Below are 15,331 nucleotides of genomic sequence, written 5' to 3'. Positions count from 1 at the left end.
CTTTCCAATTTGTATTTTTGTGGTCCCATTCAGTTTATACCTATTCCCAGGTAAAAATGCAGAACTAAGGGCTGGATATTCCTAGCAGCAGTAGAGCTGGAATATGTTATGGAGAAATGTTCCAGTTATCCCAAACTCAATGTGAATATTCAATATCTCTAGCATTTAAGGGGACATTGTCAGTTTAGACATACAGAAATTTTAAAAATAGCATTATTGGGACATCCTGGTAGTCTTTTTCTTCCCCATCATAATTCCAGGCAATGCCATGCAGGTAGTTTCAACAGATGTAATTATTGAAATGTTTTGATCCTCAGTTAGATCAATCTATCAGTGTCCTTATTCAAGGGGAAAAATACCCTGTTTTATGGCTGACTGCATCAGCACTTTATGATCCTACAGAAGTTCCACAGCCAGCCAGGCCATAATGGCCAATTAAACTGGATTTACAGCTGTTCACTGGGAACTCAGTGCAGGTTATCTTTTTCCTGTCAGGAATGTGTCCTGCATTCCTGCACCCACTCCCCTCCCTCACCTGTAGCTTTCTTGTCCTGCCTGCATCTTCTGCTTTTCCTCTGGCTTGGTCCACATTGCATGTTTTGGCATCCAACAGGACGGAAGCTGTGAAAACTTGTAAAGCTTAAACCATGTGTGTTCAGGAGTGAAGAACCAGAGATTTTTGTGCTTGAAAGGGAAGGAGTGACTGGTTTAGTCTGGGAGCAGGGGAAAATTTAAATCAATATTCAAGGAGAACTGACAGGCTGGAGATGACCAAGAGGGATGGAACTGAAACTTCTTATTTTCACAGAAAGCTTCTTAGTTTTCACAAAAAGCAGGAAAGAACAGAGAGTCTCTGAAAGACTGCATGAGATGGACAAGTTAGAGAACAGAAAGGAGATGAATTGTGTCTCATCTTCTGTATTTTCTTTGAAGATAATGATATTTTTGTCAGGAGGGAGAAGAGGTTATATTGAAATGGTGAAGAGAATAGAAAGAACATTAGTTCTAAATTCAGTGTAATAAAAAAATCAGGTATTGGTGAGTGCCACAGAGAAGGAGAACATAGAGATAAAGTTGTGAGTGGCAGAATTGTGTCTGAGATAAAGGCCTGCTGTTTAAAAGGCTAGTTAAGTGTTGGAACAGGCTATCAAGGCAGATGAGTTGAAAACTGTTAAAAGCACATTTCTTCACAATGGTGTAGGTTATTTTACATTCTTCAGTGGATGGAGATGGACTGGGTGATTTTTTTTTGTGGTATTTTCTAGCTCTGCATTTGTGTAACTCTCTGTAACTCTTTGTAACTCTGGTGGCTTTGATCTGGGTGGTTGCTCACTGTGGAACATGTGAAAGTGGTGAATCTTAGGGATGCTGAAGCAAAATGTGCCTCTGGAATTTATACCCTGATCAAATATAATTGTACTTAATCTAGGCTTTTTCCCCTCAAGCTTTTCTAAATAATCAAACCTTGTCAGGCAAAGTGGTTCATAGCAGTGTCTAGCAGGGATTTCAGTCCTTTAAAAATAAAATCTTACATATTTCACCATATTTTTAGTTGTATTTTTCAACTTTAAGTTAAAAAGCAGTCAAAAGCATGTACTGACACACTTAATTCTTTTAATCTGTCTATTGATTAAATGTTCAAATGTCAGAGTCCCAGAGCTGGGACATCCAATGCTTGAAATCTTGATTGAAATCTTCATACCTTTATTTTTGTAGGACCTGGATGTTGGAGCAAAGAAGGTGAAGCTGTATGTTGATGAGAACCTTGTATTTGATGGTGAATTAGAGAGAGGCTCTGGAGATCTCCTTGCTGACCAGACCACTACAATTGACCTTACAGATCACAAGCAAGATACCTCAGCAACTCCCTCAGCTGAGAGGAAAGAAGGAAATGCACCTGCAGGCCCAGACAAGAAAACAGACCTACATTTTAAATGCTCAGAATCAAACAGTGCTTCACTGAACTGGAAAGCTCTGCCAGAAGAAAATCTTCTTGAGCCTCAGATGAACTCAATCAGCTTAACAAAGAAAAATTTGTCTCAGTTAGAGGATGATCTAAAAGTGTTCCCATCTCAAGTTTGTACCAAAGATGCCAAAGAGGAGGCAGCAGCAGCAGCAGCAGTTCCAGAGAATGTTCAGTCTGATGATGAGCTTTGTTTGAGTGAGCAAATGGAAAAGTTAACTGGAAGAAAACTGACTGATGCTGCAGGTGCAGTTCCTTCTTGGTTACAGTCTTCTTCCCAGGTAGCACAGAATAATCAAGTTACTCCCAGTAGGCAGAAGCCTCCTTGGCTTGCTACAGAACAGAATTCCAACTCAAGATTTCAAACACAGCCAGATGAAATCATGAAAAACTTCTCAGATCTGATAAACGAGGATGTCAAATGTCAGAGGCATGAACTGGGAGTACCCAATAGTAGAAATGCAGCTGGAGATGAGAGATCACAACCACTGACTAAAAAGGATGCTGATGTGGACTTGGACATTTTTGACCACCTTTCTAACAAAAACTGCTGCAGTTTACAGTATCCTCTGAGTGGAAGGAGAAGTGTTGTGTCTGGTAAAAAGCTGGGATTAAACACTTCAAATCTTGGAGAAGATGGTTCTGCTCTCAAAGGTAAGAGGTCACAATAGCAACCTTAGTACAAGTGCTGGCATGTTCTCCATTTTGCAGAAGCACAAACTCATTTTAGGTGGGAAGGGACATCTTGAGATTCCTGGAAGTTTAGACAGGGGATATTAGTTTTATATTTGTGATTTTCCTCATGAGAATACTCAGTCTCTTTCCTGCTTGTACACCTGATATGAAACACTCTTCAGAAAAAAAATTACATTCTGATTTAGGGGCTTTTAATTTATTTGGAGCAGATGGAAGACTAAATTTCAGTAAATTATATTCTAAAAATTGACAGTCCTGCAGACAGCAAATGTTTGCTAACATCAATTAAAATCTGCAGAAAGATAAAGAAGATTAAATCCCAAATTTGCAGAGTTTATTTGTGTAGTAGCTTTGTGTCTTTCTCAGTGAAAATATATGCTCAATATATTTATTCAGAGTGAATGGAAAACCACTCTTACTTTTCTTCTCTGAAAAAAAGTAGAATTTCTTACCCACAAGTTCTATTTTGTCTCTTTTTCTCCCAAGTTGCCATTACTTTGGATGTATTTTTTCTTCCTTTTCCAGTTTCATGCCATGTCACTCTGACTCCTGGTTTTTTCAGGTTTCAGTAGCTTGTCTCAAATGAAGAGTTTAATCCAACAAGGACAACAAGACACAGAGAATTGGAATAAGATGTTACCAAACAACAAATTGAGATTTTGGGGGTGATTAAACATCAGAACAATTTACATGAAAATGTATCTTGCTGTATATTGAATTTGGGTGTTTACATGAAAGTAAGGGACAGAAAATGTGCCTAAATGAAGGAGTGCCAGTTCAAATTCTCCAGCAGGTACTGCAGGGATTTTTTCAGACAAAGGGGAGGAAAATGGTTCTTTCTAAACTTAGAATGTCTGAATTTTTTCCTTGTCTGACCCTCAGTGGAGAAAACAGCAATTTCATCAGTGTATCTGAAGTTATACCTCAAAGAAGAGAAGAATAGGGAAGTTTGGAAGAGGTGCCCCCTGCCCTTCACCCACCCCACTCCCTGCAGCCCATTTAACTGTTTCACACATTTTACAATATCTGTTACATAAAATCCTTCACATTGGGAAAACTGTAAATAAATCCCACCTTGGGGAGTTCTGCTCAGTTGTGAAAATGGAGATAATTTAGGAATTTCAATGTAAAGTATAAGATGAGGGTTATAATTTTTCAGTGTCATGCCCTCTGTGGTGATTAAAGCTCCCAATGTGTTTTAGTCCCTGGGAAATTGCAGCCACCCAGCAGCTTCTGTTCTCTTGGCTGTGTGTGCAGGGTAAAGCCATCTTCAAAGTGGAGTTGAGAGAGCTTTAACAACAGGGAAACCTTTTAAGTGTTTCCCTGAGGGTGCTGGATTTTAATTGTCCTGGGGCTGGGAGAAAGGCAGTTCCCAGTGGAGAGTGGGACTAAGGGAAGGCTCAGAGGCTCCTGTGGATGCCACAGCATGGCTTTGGTCACTAAATGGCTCACAAGAACAACAGGAATTAGTAACAGCACGTACAGGCTTGGCTGCAGTTAATGTTGCAATAAAAACATCAATTTTTCTTTGATAACCAGTTTAATGTGCAAAGGAAATGGTGGGAGTACGCTGATAAAATTTGTAAATAATGTAGAATTTGCTTTATTATGAGTTAAGGAGATTGAAGAACTGCACAGAACGATGAACTTGAGGACTGGAGCAATGGGATGCAATTCAGTTGAATGCTTGCAGGCTCATCTGGGGACTAATAACCAAAAATTAAGTTGTAAGCTGAGTAATCATCAGTTGCAAATGACCGAGGAAGAGAAGAATCGTGCTTGAGTAGCTGCTGGCAGATTGAGTGCAATGCTGGTGTGAGCAGTGATTGGAGCAGTGCTCTCCCAGGATGGATCAGCACAGGCACTTTGGGTACTTGGGAACCTCAACATCCCAACACAGGCACTTGGGAGAGCTCGGCTGGGAAGCTGCAGCTCTGATCGTCCATTTTCAGGGGAGCTGATTGCCAAGTGGAACAGATACAGAGGAGAGCTTTCAGAATGATTTGGGAAATGAAGCATATGATTGCAGCATGGAAATATGATTGCTGTTTCTAACTGCAGGGAGTAAAAAAAGATATTAACACAACAGAGGGAGAAGAAAGGTGGTTTTTTCTATGTACTCTTGCCCCAAAATGTAGTTTACTAAAGTTTTTAGAGGAGCTCTGTGGTGTGTGTTGCCATCAGAAGCTGACTTGGTGGTTCAAGACACTCCTGAGCCCACAAGGGAGTTGGATGTTTGACATGTCATTAATAAATAATGCCTTTTAGATTCTTGAAAGAAAAAAGCCACACCCTGTAAGCCTTCAGCCATTGGTGTCTGCTTTTGGGCAGCCTCTGCTTTCCTTTCAGAGCTCCTCCCCTCCTGTTACCACTCCTTAAAGGAGCTCACAAACCCCTTTAACTTCCCCTTGCACGGCCCTAGAGGGGCTTCAGAATTGTAACCTCTGGACTGTAGGAAGTATTTCATGTTTGAAAAGAAAAGGGAGAAACCCTCCCAAACAAGGAAAGTCAGTGGATGTTAAATACTCGTCTGTACTCTGCTCATCCCAGAATTTTCAAGCTTTGACATTTTCAAGGAGTAAAGATGTGTACAGTACCTTGTCCAGGTGAATAGTGAGGCTCTGGGATGTATTGTTGGGGATCACCCACCTCTTGAGTATCTGTACTGGGATTGGTGTGAACAAGAAAGTGACTTATGAATGTGTGATGTTCTCTGAAATATGAACCTTTCCTTCATGTCTGCATTTTTCTTGTGGTGTAAGGAGGAGTGGCCAGGTTGGTCTCCAGCCTTTTATTCTGGAAGACAACTCTTTTCCAGGTGGTTTCCCATCTGCTCTAAAATTCTTAAATTTATCTCACGTGTCCCCACTGTAAGTGATTATTTGCCATGGATAAATCAGGAACATTGTCTCGTTCCAGCATTTCCAAAAACACAGTTAAAAGTTAGTCTCAAGCAGTCCTTTGGGAAAACTTTGTTTTGCATTTCACAGCAATTGTCATTTATTCTTGATAACCATTTGTTTTAGTATCCACCCAAGGACACTGTACAGAAGTAAAATCTGGCCCACGGGCCTGTAATTGTTTAGTACTCCACTTCCTTTTCTTCATTTATTTGCAGAAAATACATGAGTGACTGCTTTATTGAAAATCTTGGTTATTATCTGTTCTTAATTGTTTTGAGATGGAAATGAAGCAGTTCCCCAGAGCAGCCACAAGGAGAACATGCTTTGCTCCCACAGTGCCCCTCTGATTTGTTGTCCTCACTGCATTCCCTTTGGATATCTTGTCATTATCCTCCTTCTACCTCTCACACTTCCTGAAAAGTGGGAAAAATGTTTGGACATTCCCTGCCTTGAATGCAATGCTCACCTCATTCTCCCTGTTTGCTGAACCTACTCCTTTTCCCTCCACTTTTCTTTGGCACATTTTGAGAGGAAGAACCAGCTTTTCTCTGTAATATTTTGCATTAACCAGTTCAGCCATTTCCAGCTGTATTAAAGACCTGCAGAAATGCAGAGGGATGCTTTAAACTCTTGTGACAGCCACACAATAAGTATCACTGGGCAAAAATCCCAATTTCCTTAAGGGCTGAGGTAAGAATTCACAACCCCAGACTTAGCTGCAGTTTGTACCATGGCAGGAGTTCTGTTCCTCCATAGCTAAAAGTGATTTTGTTCTTTGTGTCTGTGTGGGGAAGGGAAACTGGGACCTTTGGCCTTCCTGATAGAGAAGCAAAATAAAAGTGCTGCTGTCAGAGAATTTCACAGTGAGGGACACAACATCCTTGTGCAAAGTCAGTGTTGGAGTAGTTTGCTCCCAGTCCTGTCTGTACATTAAATGCCTTTGTGATGTTGTTTTCAGATGAAGACTTTCCCATCAAGGACGTGGCAACCTCTAGAATGAAGTGGTGCAGTGAGCAAGAACACACTCTGCAGGAGTCCTGGAACTCCTTGGTGAAATTTAATTACTCCCACCGCGGCCGGATCTCCAACATGGATTTTCAAGGGGATATCTTTGATGAGTTTCTCCATCAACAGAAAATCAGCCGGCCTGGAGAATATCAGAGAAAAGAGGGACTGCAAACCCTACCAAAGAGGCAAGAGGAAGAACATTCTGTGGACACACAGGATGGCAGTGATTTTAAAATCCCTGTTTTGCCTTGTGGGCAGCACTTGGTCATAGACATCCGAACAACGTGGGGAGACAGACATTATGTTGGTCTTAACGGAATTGAAGTTTTCAGTTCTAAAGGAGAGCCTGTTCAGATTGCAAAAATAACAGCTGAACCCCCTGATATCAATATTTTACCAGCTTATGGCAATGATCCCAGGGTAGTAACCAACCTGATAGATGGGGTGAATCGGACCCAGGATGATATGCACCTCTGGCTGGCACCATTCACCCCTGGAAAACCTCACTTTGTCTTCATTGACTTTGTGAATTCCTGTCAGGTAGCAATGATTAGGATCTGGAATTACAACAAATCCCGAATCCACTCCTTCAGAGGTGTGAAAGACATCATCATGGTGTTGGATGAGCAATGCATCTTTAAAGGAGAGATTGCCAAAGCCTCAGGAACCTTGTCTGGAGGTAGGCCATCACTTCTTATTTTCCTTGTGGAAACAGCAGTGCAATACAAACAAAATACATTTAGCTTGTTTGTTATCACTTTCCACTTCAAAGCAAGCTGAGGCTTTGTCTGGTGTTTAATTCAAAACCATAATGCAAAGCCCATTAATACATTCTTCATTGATACTGGGGATTTTAGCAGCATCCAGAGCTAATCTCCATTTTTAACTATGTCTTAGCAACAGGTCTGTGTTTCAATGACATCAGACAGGCACTAGAAATTTCAAAGTTGCAGCTTTTTGCTTGTTTTCACATACATAGTCTTTTGGAAAAGGTGATTGGGAAGCTTTCCCCCCCTCCCATTTTCTTTTATATATATTTGAAAACTGACTGAATTCTCTAGATTTTTCCGTTGTGCAGTATAAGTTTGAGAGTATCAGTTGGCTATATATTGTCTTTAAACATTGCTACAAATTAAATGCAAAGAAGAACCAAAAATATTTTTTTCTCATTCTTTATACTCTTTTTGCCTTATTTCTCCATTTAATTCTGTGTGTTGCCTACAGCTCCAGAGCACTTTGGAGATACCATATTGTTCACTACTGATGATGATATTCTTGAAGCCATTTACTGCTATGATGAAACACATGATGGAGAAATGGGAGATTCCAGCTCCCTGAGATATGAGGAAGAGCTGAAGAGGCCAACAACTGCAGACAGGGAGGGAGATGAGAGACCTTTTACACAAGCAGGGTTGAGAACAGAGAATCAACAGGTGAGGGCCTCTATGTTCAAAACTCTCTTTAAATGCCTGTTTGAAACATGGAATTAATAGACACATTTCCAGGCTGGAATAAAACAATCATGACAATAACACAATCATGACTATTTGAAAGATTTTTTTTTCACCAGATCAATAATCTGTGCTATTTTTTTAAAGCCCTAAAGGTTCTTCAAATTTTGATTTTTGATTAATTAATAAGCCTATTTCCTTACTTACTTGGACAGAGACTAGGGGTAGTTCTTTATGATTTGGGTACTCCTGAAGGTTTCTGCACTCTCAGTGATTTTTCCCATACAGTTACTCCTACCATGGTTAGCTGTGCTCCCTGGCACTCCAAACCAAAAGTTTTATCATATTTTTCATATTGCTGGTTTCTTCCTCCAAATTAAGGATATTAAATGAGAAGAGTTTCTTCCTTTCAACCCACCCCTATTTTTTCCTCTTTTTCTGTTTTTCACCAGCATTGTCACAGGTTTGGCTGCATTTTGCAGTACAAAAATGCCTCTTTCCTAGTCCACACAGAAGGTATTTCACTCCTTGGAGGAAGGCTGTATTTCCAAGCACTTGGGCTCTTGCCTTGTGCCTTTCCAGCCCAACAGTCCAGAATCTCAGCAAAGATCCCACAGGATTTTCTCAAGATGGTGTGTGGCAGTCTTTGACCTGTCTTCCATAGAATTTTCTACTTTCTCAGGATCTCCCTGAGCACCTTTTGTTGCATCAGTGAGGTTTTCTTTTTCTAGGCTTTACTTGTGAGTCTGTCAGGAGATCCAAAGCTGAATCAATCCAAATTCCAGCTGCTCAGCCAAAATCTTCCCAGGGGTATATGGTTCCTATTGAGCCTTGTGTGGCTGCCAAACCTTCCCCTTCTGTCTTGTCCATTTTTCTTGTGGCTCACAAGACCAAAGGAGATCCAATGGCTCTGGAATTTGACCTCACTGTTAAGACCTGAGTCAGTGGCTTTAACCCTTTGGACTCCTGCAGTAATTTTGATTCCATCTTTGCTTGCAGTATCTGAAACTGCTCTTGTGCAGGGCAGGATTTCATGAAGACAAACTGAAGCTGACCTTTCTTTTCCTGATCACATGTTTATTGTGAGCATTCTCCAGGACCTCTTCCATGGCAGAAGCCTGATCCTGGACTGTCTGGTCCTTGCTCAGACACAGGCTGTGCCTTTCATTGTGCTGTTCAGCTCTGGAGCCCTCCACAGCCCTGCTGTAGCTCTGAAACTGCTGTGTCAGCAGTGGAATAACAAAAGCTGTTGTGGCTGAGCCATTGATCTCCCTGTCACTGTGTATTTGCTGGTACCATCAGGATTTCTGTAGGGGGTGTTTATGCTACCAGAATGATACAGATCCACTGCACATTTGTCTTCCCCAGCCTAACACTGTCAGGCCAGTATTGACCAGTTTGAGCAGTCCCTGCTGTTGATCATTTCCCTTTATTCCCTGTTACATTCAGCAGATGAAATGGTTTTACTATAACTTTCCAAAATCTCTTACTTTTCTGTCACTGTTATCCATGGCCATCTGTCTGTCCATGAATTCAGGAATCCTTAACATGTTGATTTTATAGCAGATCAGACCTCTGGATACTGCACTTGATTCAACTCTGGGGCCAGTAGTGGATTCTTAGAGAGAAAGAACAGCACAAGAATAGAGTGGTATTTCTCTGAAACACTCATTTAGCCCTTGGAAATGTGTCTCACAAGGACTTTTTAACTTAACCTCTGTGTTTAATACTCTGCCACAGATTTTTATTGCATTAATTCATCCACCAGCTTTTTGAGCCCACGTGCATTTTTAAAATTTACAGTGCTCTGTGGCAAGTTTCCCAGCTGTGCATGGCACAAAGAATCTCCTTCTGTTTGTTGCTAGCTTCATTTAATGTTCTCTAGGTTTTGTGTTGGAAGAAGCTAAACAATTATTCCCCACTCCCTTCTTCAAGCCCCTCAAGAGATTTATACCCTGTGTTAGTCTTCTAAATCTTTTCCAGAATGGCTGCTCCTACTTTAGTTATTCCTCACAGGGAAGGTGTTGGACAGTGTGGTCAGGTGTAAGACCATGGTAATACTTTCTACTTTTTATTGCTTTTCCAATAACTCCTGCATTATGGTGGTGTTTTGTTCTAGCCATAACAATCTAAGAAACACAGGTAGGACAATGCCCACTAGCAGAAGTAGTTAAAATAGTAGAAAATGAGACCATATCTGAAAGAAAATATGTTGGGCATCAGTGGAATGGAATCATCAGGAAGGGATCTGAGTAGATAAGAAAGGGAGAAAAGATTTGATAACATTCCTTGGCACAAATGGCTTATGGTCTGCTAGGGAGAGCATTATTTTGCAATCAGCAAACCCAGTGCCTTGTATTGTGTCTGTGGGTTTTGATTTTCTGTAAAGCTGCAAATTTTAATTCCCAGGCTGGTGTTTTAGAATTGTTCTGAGGGATAGAATTGGTTTGTGAGAGAGGCACCTCCAGTGGGAAGGATTTCCACTTCATGGCTTCTGTGGGTTTATTTCAGAGCCCATTTCTTGTTCAGTGTCACCTGAATTACCTTGATTCCCCCAGGGACATTTGCTGCCACATGAAGGATATTGCAGTCTGGGAACACATGGGATCCTGGGGATCAGAGGTTAAATTGCAGGGATCTAATGGAACAGGAGGAGACAAGTGTTGACAAATCTTTATTTATTTTTCTTAGGCACAGTGTAGATCCATTTGATGTATTGTGGATGACAGGAAGTTTATTTCTAATGATGAATTAAAGAGAAAGAGTCTGGACTTCTAATTTCCTGTTTGGCCTTTTGACTACTAATGAGGATTGAGCTGATGTTTTTATAGAGCTACTTATAAAAAGCCAAGATTTCATTCTAATCTACTATTATTTATTTTGGAGCCAATACTGCTGTATGTGAAGTTAGGTTTGTTTTCTCTGTGTGTAACATTTTTCCATTTGTCCACAGAGAACAGAATTTGCCTTTTTATCACACTTACTCAGTGAAGTGAAGTCTATCTGCAATCCTTTGCCATTTTTGTCTTTACTACCCTGATTGCCCCAGTGGGATCAGCAAATTTTGTCATCTGTTTCTTCACTTTTCTGAATAGCATAGGCAATTTTTAATTAGCATTGCCAGAGCACAAGCACCAGTTTTTGGACAAGTTTGCTTGTTTGTTCTGCCTCTTAATTCTTGAGAAGAAATTGTGGTGGCACTCTCTGGTCTTGACTTCCTTCCAGACTCCTTGTCTCTGCAACAGATTTGCAACATATTGCAAATACAGCATATTATCACTTGCTGATGGCAGTCTGCAGGGAAATAAGTGTGATTTAAGGATTTCAGCCTCTTTGAGAAGAGGTAGCTCACACTATGGAGTCTCCCATTTCACATGTCTATAAGCACTAAGCAAAAATCTGCCCTAATAGTCTTGGCTTTCCAAGAGCCCACCTGATATCCTACATTTTGGGTCATGTTTTCCATTATTTGCAGGACAGCCTGGATGGGGAGGCAGAGGGGAGACTGATATACAAAAATTGATTGATATACACAGGTACAAATATCAGACTTTATAAGCAATCAATGTAAGTGTAATACTGAACCTGTTCCTTGTACCTGTTGACTTTCTTTTCAGGTTCAAGAGCCAGGCTCTGTCTCTGAATGCATACCAAAGGAAACAGGAATATTCACTGGAAAATGTAAGTTCTTACATTTACTTCTTGTTTAACCAGCCTTCCCCCAAACATGTTATCAAGGATGTTCTGATTTGTCAAAGACCTGTACAGCACTTTGTGACAGATGCCATGTCTAGAATAAAGAAGAGAAATTGAATATTTAAGGCAGAAGCTTTGTTTGCTATGGCATTTACAACATTATATTGTAACAGTTGGCTTTTAATCTCAGAAAAATAACATTAGCCATTTGCCTAGTCCCTGAATAGGATTTTTAATAGCTGTGTCCCTTACCCAGTAATTCTCTCCCAATCCTTTATGTAGACTGACTGAATTTTTTAGATTGTATTGACAATAGAAACCCTACAGTAAAGCTAGATCAGAGTGTTAGATCCCTGCTTAAGTACCTGATTTATTATCCTGTACCAAACCAGCTCCTCTGGGCCTTTCAGCTGTTGTCCAGAGAGTTTCTGGATAGCCCAAAAGCTTCAGGAGCAGTTCCTGCTCCTTTGGCAAGAATTTCCAGCAGGGTGTTAGGAATTTTTTTTCACCCTGAGAGCAATCCAAGAGTGGATTGAGAGAGTTTGGAATCTGCCAGCCTTGGAGACAGGAAAACTCCCCCTGGATAAGCTCCTGAGAGCCTTGATGCTGGACTTGTTCTGAGCTTGAAGCTGGATTAGCCACCTCCAGAGGTTCCTTTTCCCTGTGTCATCCTCAGATTCTGTGAAGGAATCCTAAACTCTGGGGAATACTAAATCTGTGTGGATGGCTGCTTCAGTGCAGCTTTCCACTGGAGAGAGAGTGATTCTCCTGAGAGCTCCTGCTGCTGCCTGAGCAGCTTTAGGCTCAGCACTGGGCTTGGGAGTAGGATCTGCAGCCAGAGCTCAGGTTTGGCAGCTGGCAGAGCTGTTTATTTCTGTGTGTTCCCAAAGTGAATCTCTGTGTGTATCAAGACTTGCTCTGGCTTTTTAGGGGTAGCTGGGCTGGATGGCTTCAGAGGTTTGATGCTTGTTTGTTTTACAGACATCATGACTACTGGTGCTTCTTCAGACATTACCCAACCTGATTATTTGTGGGTTTCTGTTGTGTGTGAAATGAAAGGTGTTTTCAGTTTACAGGGATGGATTTTTATGGAACCTGATCAGATTGGAATTGTACTTGTTATATCTGTGCATGCTATTTCTGTATTTTCAGTAAGGCATAAAACAGGTGGAACAGGAGATTCACATTCAGCCTTTTGTCCATCCAGCTGCTCTTTCCTGTTTTTTTTTTTTTCTGGAGATACAGCCTAATCAATATTTCTGCTTTTCACTGATGCTGTCCCATGAAAATGCTTCCATGTCTCTAGTTCTGATGTGAAGAAAATAAACATTAAAAACATTAGTAAACCAAATTTTTTCTCTGCTTTAACTGTGAGTAGGTGTTCTCTAAAAATATATGGATTTCTGAGAGGCTGGATTTATATGAATCTATACAGTCACTTAGCTGGTGAAAGATGATGGATAGACTTCAGACTAATGGGTCTTCTCTGTGTCTGCATAATGACAAAATCTGTCATGTAACTGATGAAATGTGTCACTGGCTGGCTGTCAGTGTGCAGTCCCAGTGATGAGGCACTTGGGAACGTGCTGGATCAGCACTTGTGTAATTTCAAATGAACAAGGTGTTGGTGGCACATTCAGGAACTCTGACACAGATTAAAAGTAGCTGTTGTTACATGGAGGTAGACAAACAGAGCAGGAAATATCCAATTCCAGCATATAAAGTTATTTAATCTGTACAAAATAGCCATGCTGCTTATCACTGGTGTTTGCACTTATGTTATAGTGGCTCATTCCTACACACCAATGTTTATAGAGAAATTAAATGTATATTCCTTTGTGTAGGCCTGCAGCTGGACTTTACCATGACCTGGGGAGACTCTCATTACCTGGGACTGACAGGACTTGAAGTGATAGGAAAGGATGGTCAAGCATTAAAAATCAATGCAGAACAGATTTCAGCTTCACCCCGAGACTTGAATGATCTTCCAGAGTACACAGGAGATTCCAGAACGTTAGAAAAGTAAGTAACCAAAGACTTGGGATGCATTTTACATCAGATTTTGTAAAGTGGCAGATTTCTATAAACTCCTGTTATGTTAACACATGTTAATGTGAGCATGATTTTCATCCCATCACTGCTCATTCTTGGAATTCACAGGCTGTCCAGGAACAGCTTGTTGTAGAAACATGAATGAGATGTTTCCAAAAGATGGTGTTTGAGCTGGGAGATGAGAACATGCCTGGTTGGTATTTCTGCCAAGGACTTTCCAGGAAGAAATGTGGGTGTTCTGTAGCATCTGTCTGTGCATATTGAGTGATATTTATGCAGGATTTCTGGATAATTTCAAGGAGAATTTTCATGTTAGCAAAGAGTGAGGATGTGTTGGGGAATTGCACAAATAGGTGCCATTCTTTTGGCCATTTTGCAGCACTTTTTTTGACAAATCTAATGAAGTTTTATTCATTGACAAGTATATTTCCTCAGATTAACTTGTGCATCTAAATGGCAGCAGTACAGAAATTATAGGCTGTAGATCTGGAGAGGACTTGGCATTTGGATGTTATTGAAGCTGCTTCCTGTTGATTCTGAGTCATCTCTCCATTTTAAAGAGTATTTTTGGTTGTAATCCTGCCTTGCTGGCATGTTTATGTGCTCTGACCAGGTTTATGAATTAGGACTTGTCTTTCCAAAGGCTCTGGAGTCTTCCTTAGAATATTGTATTTATCTCCATGCACACTAACTGCTGTTTGTAATTTCTGCCAACCTAACTAATGCAGGTATCAGCCTTACTTGGGTGTAATTCCTTGTTCCTTCTGCCATCTTGTATGAAAATCTCCTCTGTAGGCAGTTGCTGATCTAAGAAATCTTCCCATGACATCCCCTGTGATGAGCAGATTATGGTGGGGGAATCTCTCCAGACCCACCCTGGTGGACCCAGATGCAAAGAATTCATTTACCTTTTTTGCTGGTGCTTTCTCCTCTCTGAATGCTCCTTTTGCAACCTAGTGATATGTTGATCTACAGAACTCCTGGCAAGCTTTCTGCCCCTGATGTATTTGAGGGATTTTATTTACTGTGTCTTTTGCTTGCTAGCCTTCAGGCTCTTTTTTTGGCCTGTGCATACATATTTAACCTTCCAGAGTTTATGAGTCTATCAATTTAGGGCTTTTTTGATCATGATTTTTGCTGAAAGATGGCCCATAATAACTTTGTTTATCCTGCTACTGAGCCAGGCTGGCTTTGAGTTTTCAAGTCCTCCTTCTTTCTAACATCTTTCTTAGTAAGTGGGTTATATTTTTAATTTTAATTTTTTTTTTCTTTTTACATTCTTGGTTGTTTTGCTGGAGAACTTTTTTGGGCAAAAGAAATAGAGGCTGTTTTGGCTCTGGATATTCCTGCAAGCATATTGAATTTGAATACATTGCAGTGCTCTCAACTGTGGCATTTGGAATAGGTCCCATGTACTATTCAAGACCAAATCAAGAATTATCTCTTCTCTCATGGACTCCCTAATCAGTTCTTCTGTGAAAGAGTCATTATTCAAATCTTTTTCTTTAAGGAATTGCCAAGTCTGGCACTCATTCTTCCATTAAACTTTTGAATAAATAGTG

General features: G+C 40.6%; 1 protein-coding gene across 3 annotated transcripts in view; it reads left to right on the top strand.

Moving 5' to 3' along the window:
* Positions 1–15,331, top strand: part of KATNIP (katanin interacting protein) — a 57,164-nt gene that overhangs the window by 24,762 nt on the left and 17,071 nt on the right. For all 3 annotated transcript variants that reach the window (XM_056502882.1, XM_056502883.1, XM_056502884.1), the window contains exons 14-18: positions 1,717–2,617; positions 6,521–7,249; positions 7,795–8,003; positions 11,639–11,702; positions 13,562–13,739. In XM_056502882.1, the coding sequence (XP_056358857.1) occupies positions 1,717–2,617; positions 6,521–7,249; positions 7,795–8,003; positions 11,639–11,702; positions 13,562–13,739 (2,081 nt within the window). The remainder of the gene's footprint in view (positions 1–1,716; positions 2,618–6,520; positions 7,250–7,794; positions 8,004–11,638; positions 11,703–13,561; positions 13,740–15,331) is intronic.

Source organism: Oenanthe melanoleuca, chromosome 14 (genome assembly GCF_029582105.1).
Source record: "Oenanthe melanoleuca isolate GR-GAL-2019-014 chromosome 14, OMel1.0, whole genome shotgun sequence".
Lineage (NCBI taxonomy): Eukaryota > Metazoa > Chordata > Aves > Passeriformes > Muscicapidae > Oenanthe > Oenanthe melanoleuca.
Note: the sequence above shows the minus strand (reverse complement) of the source record. Positions and strands in the feature narration are given on the sequence as shown.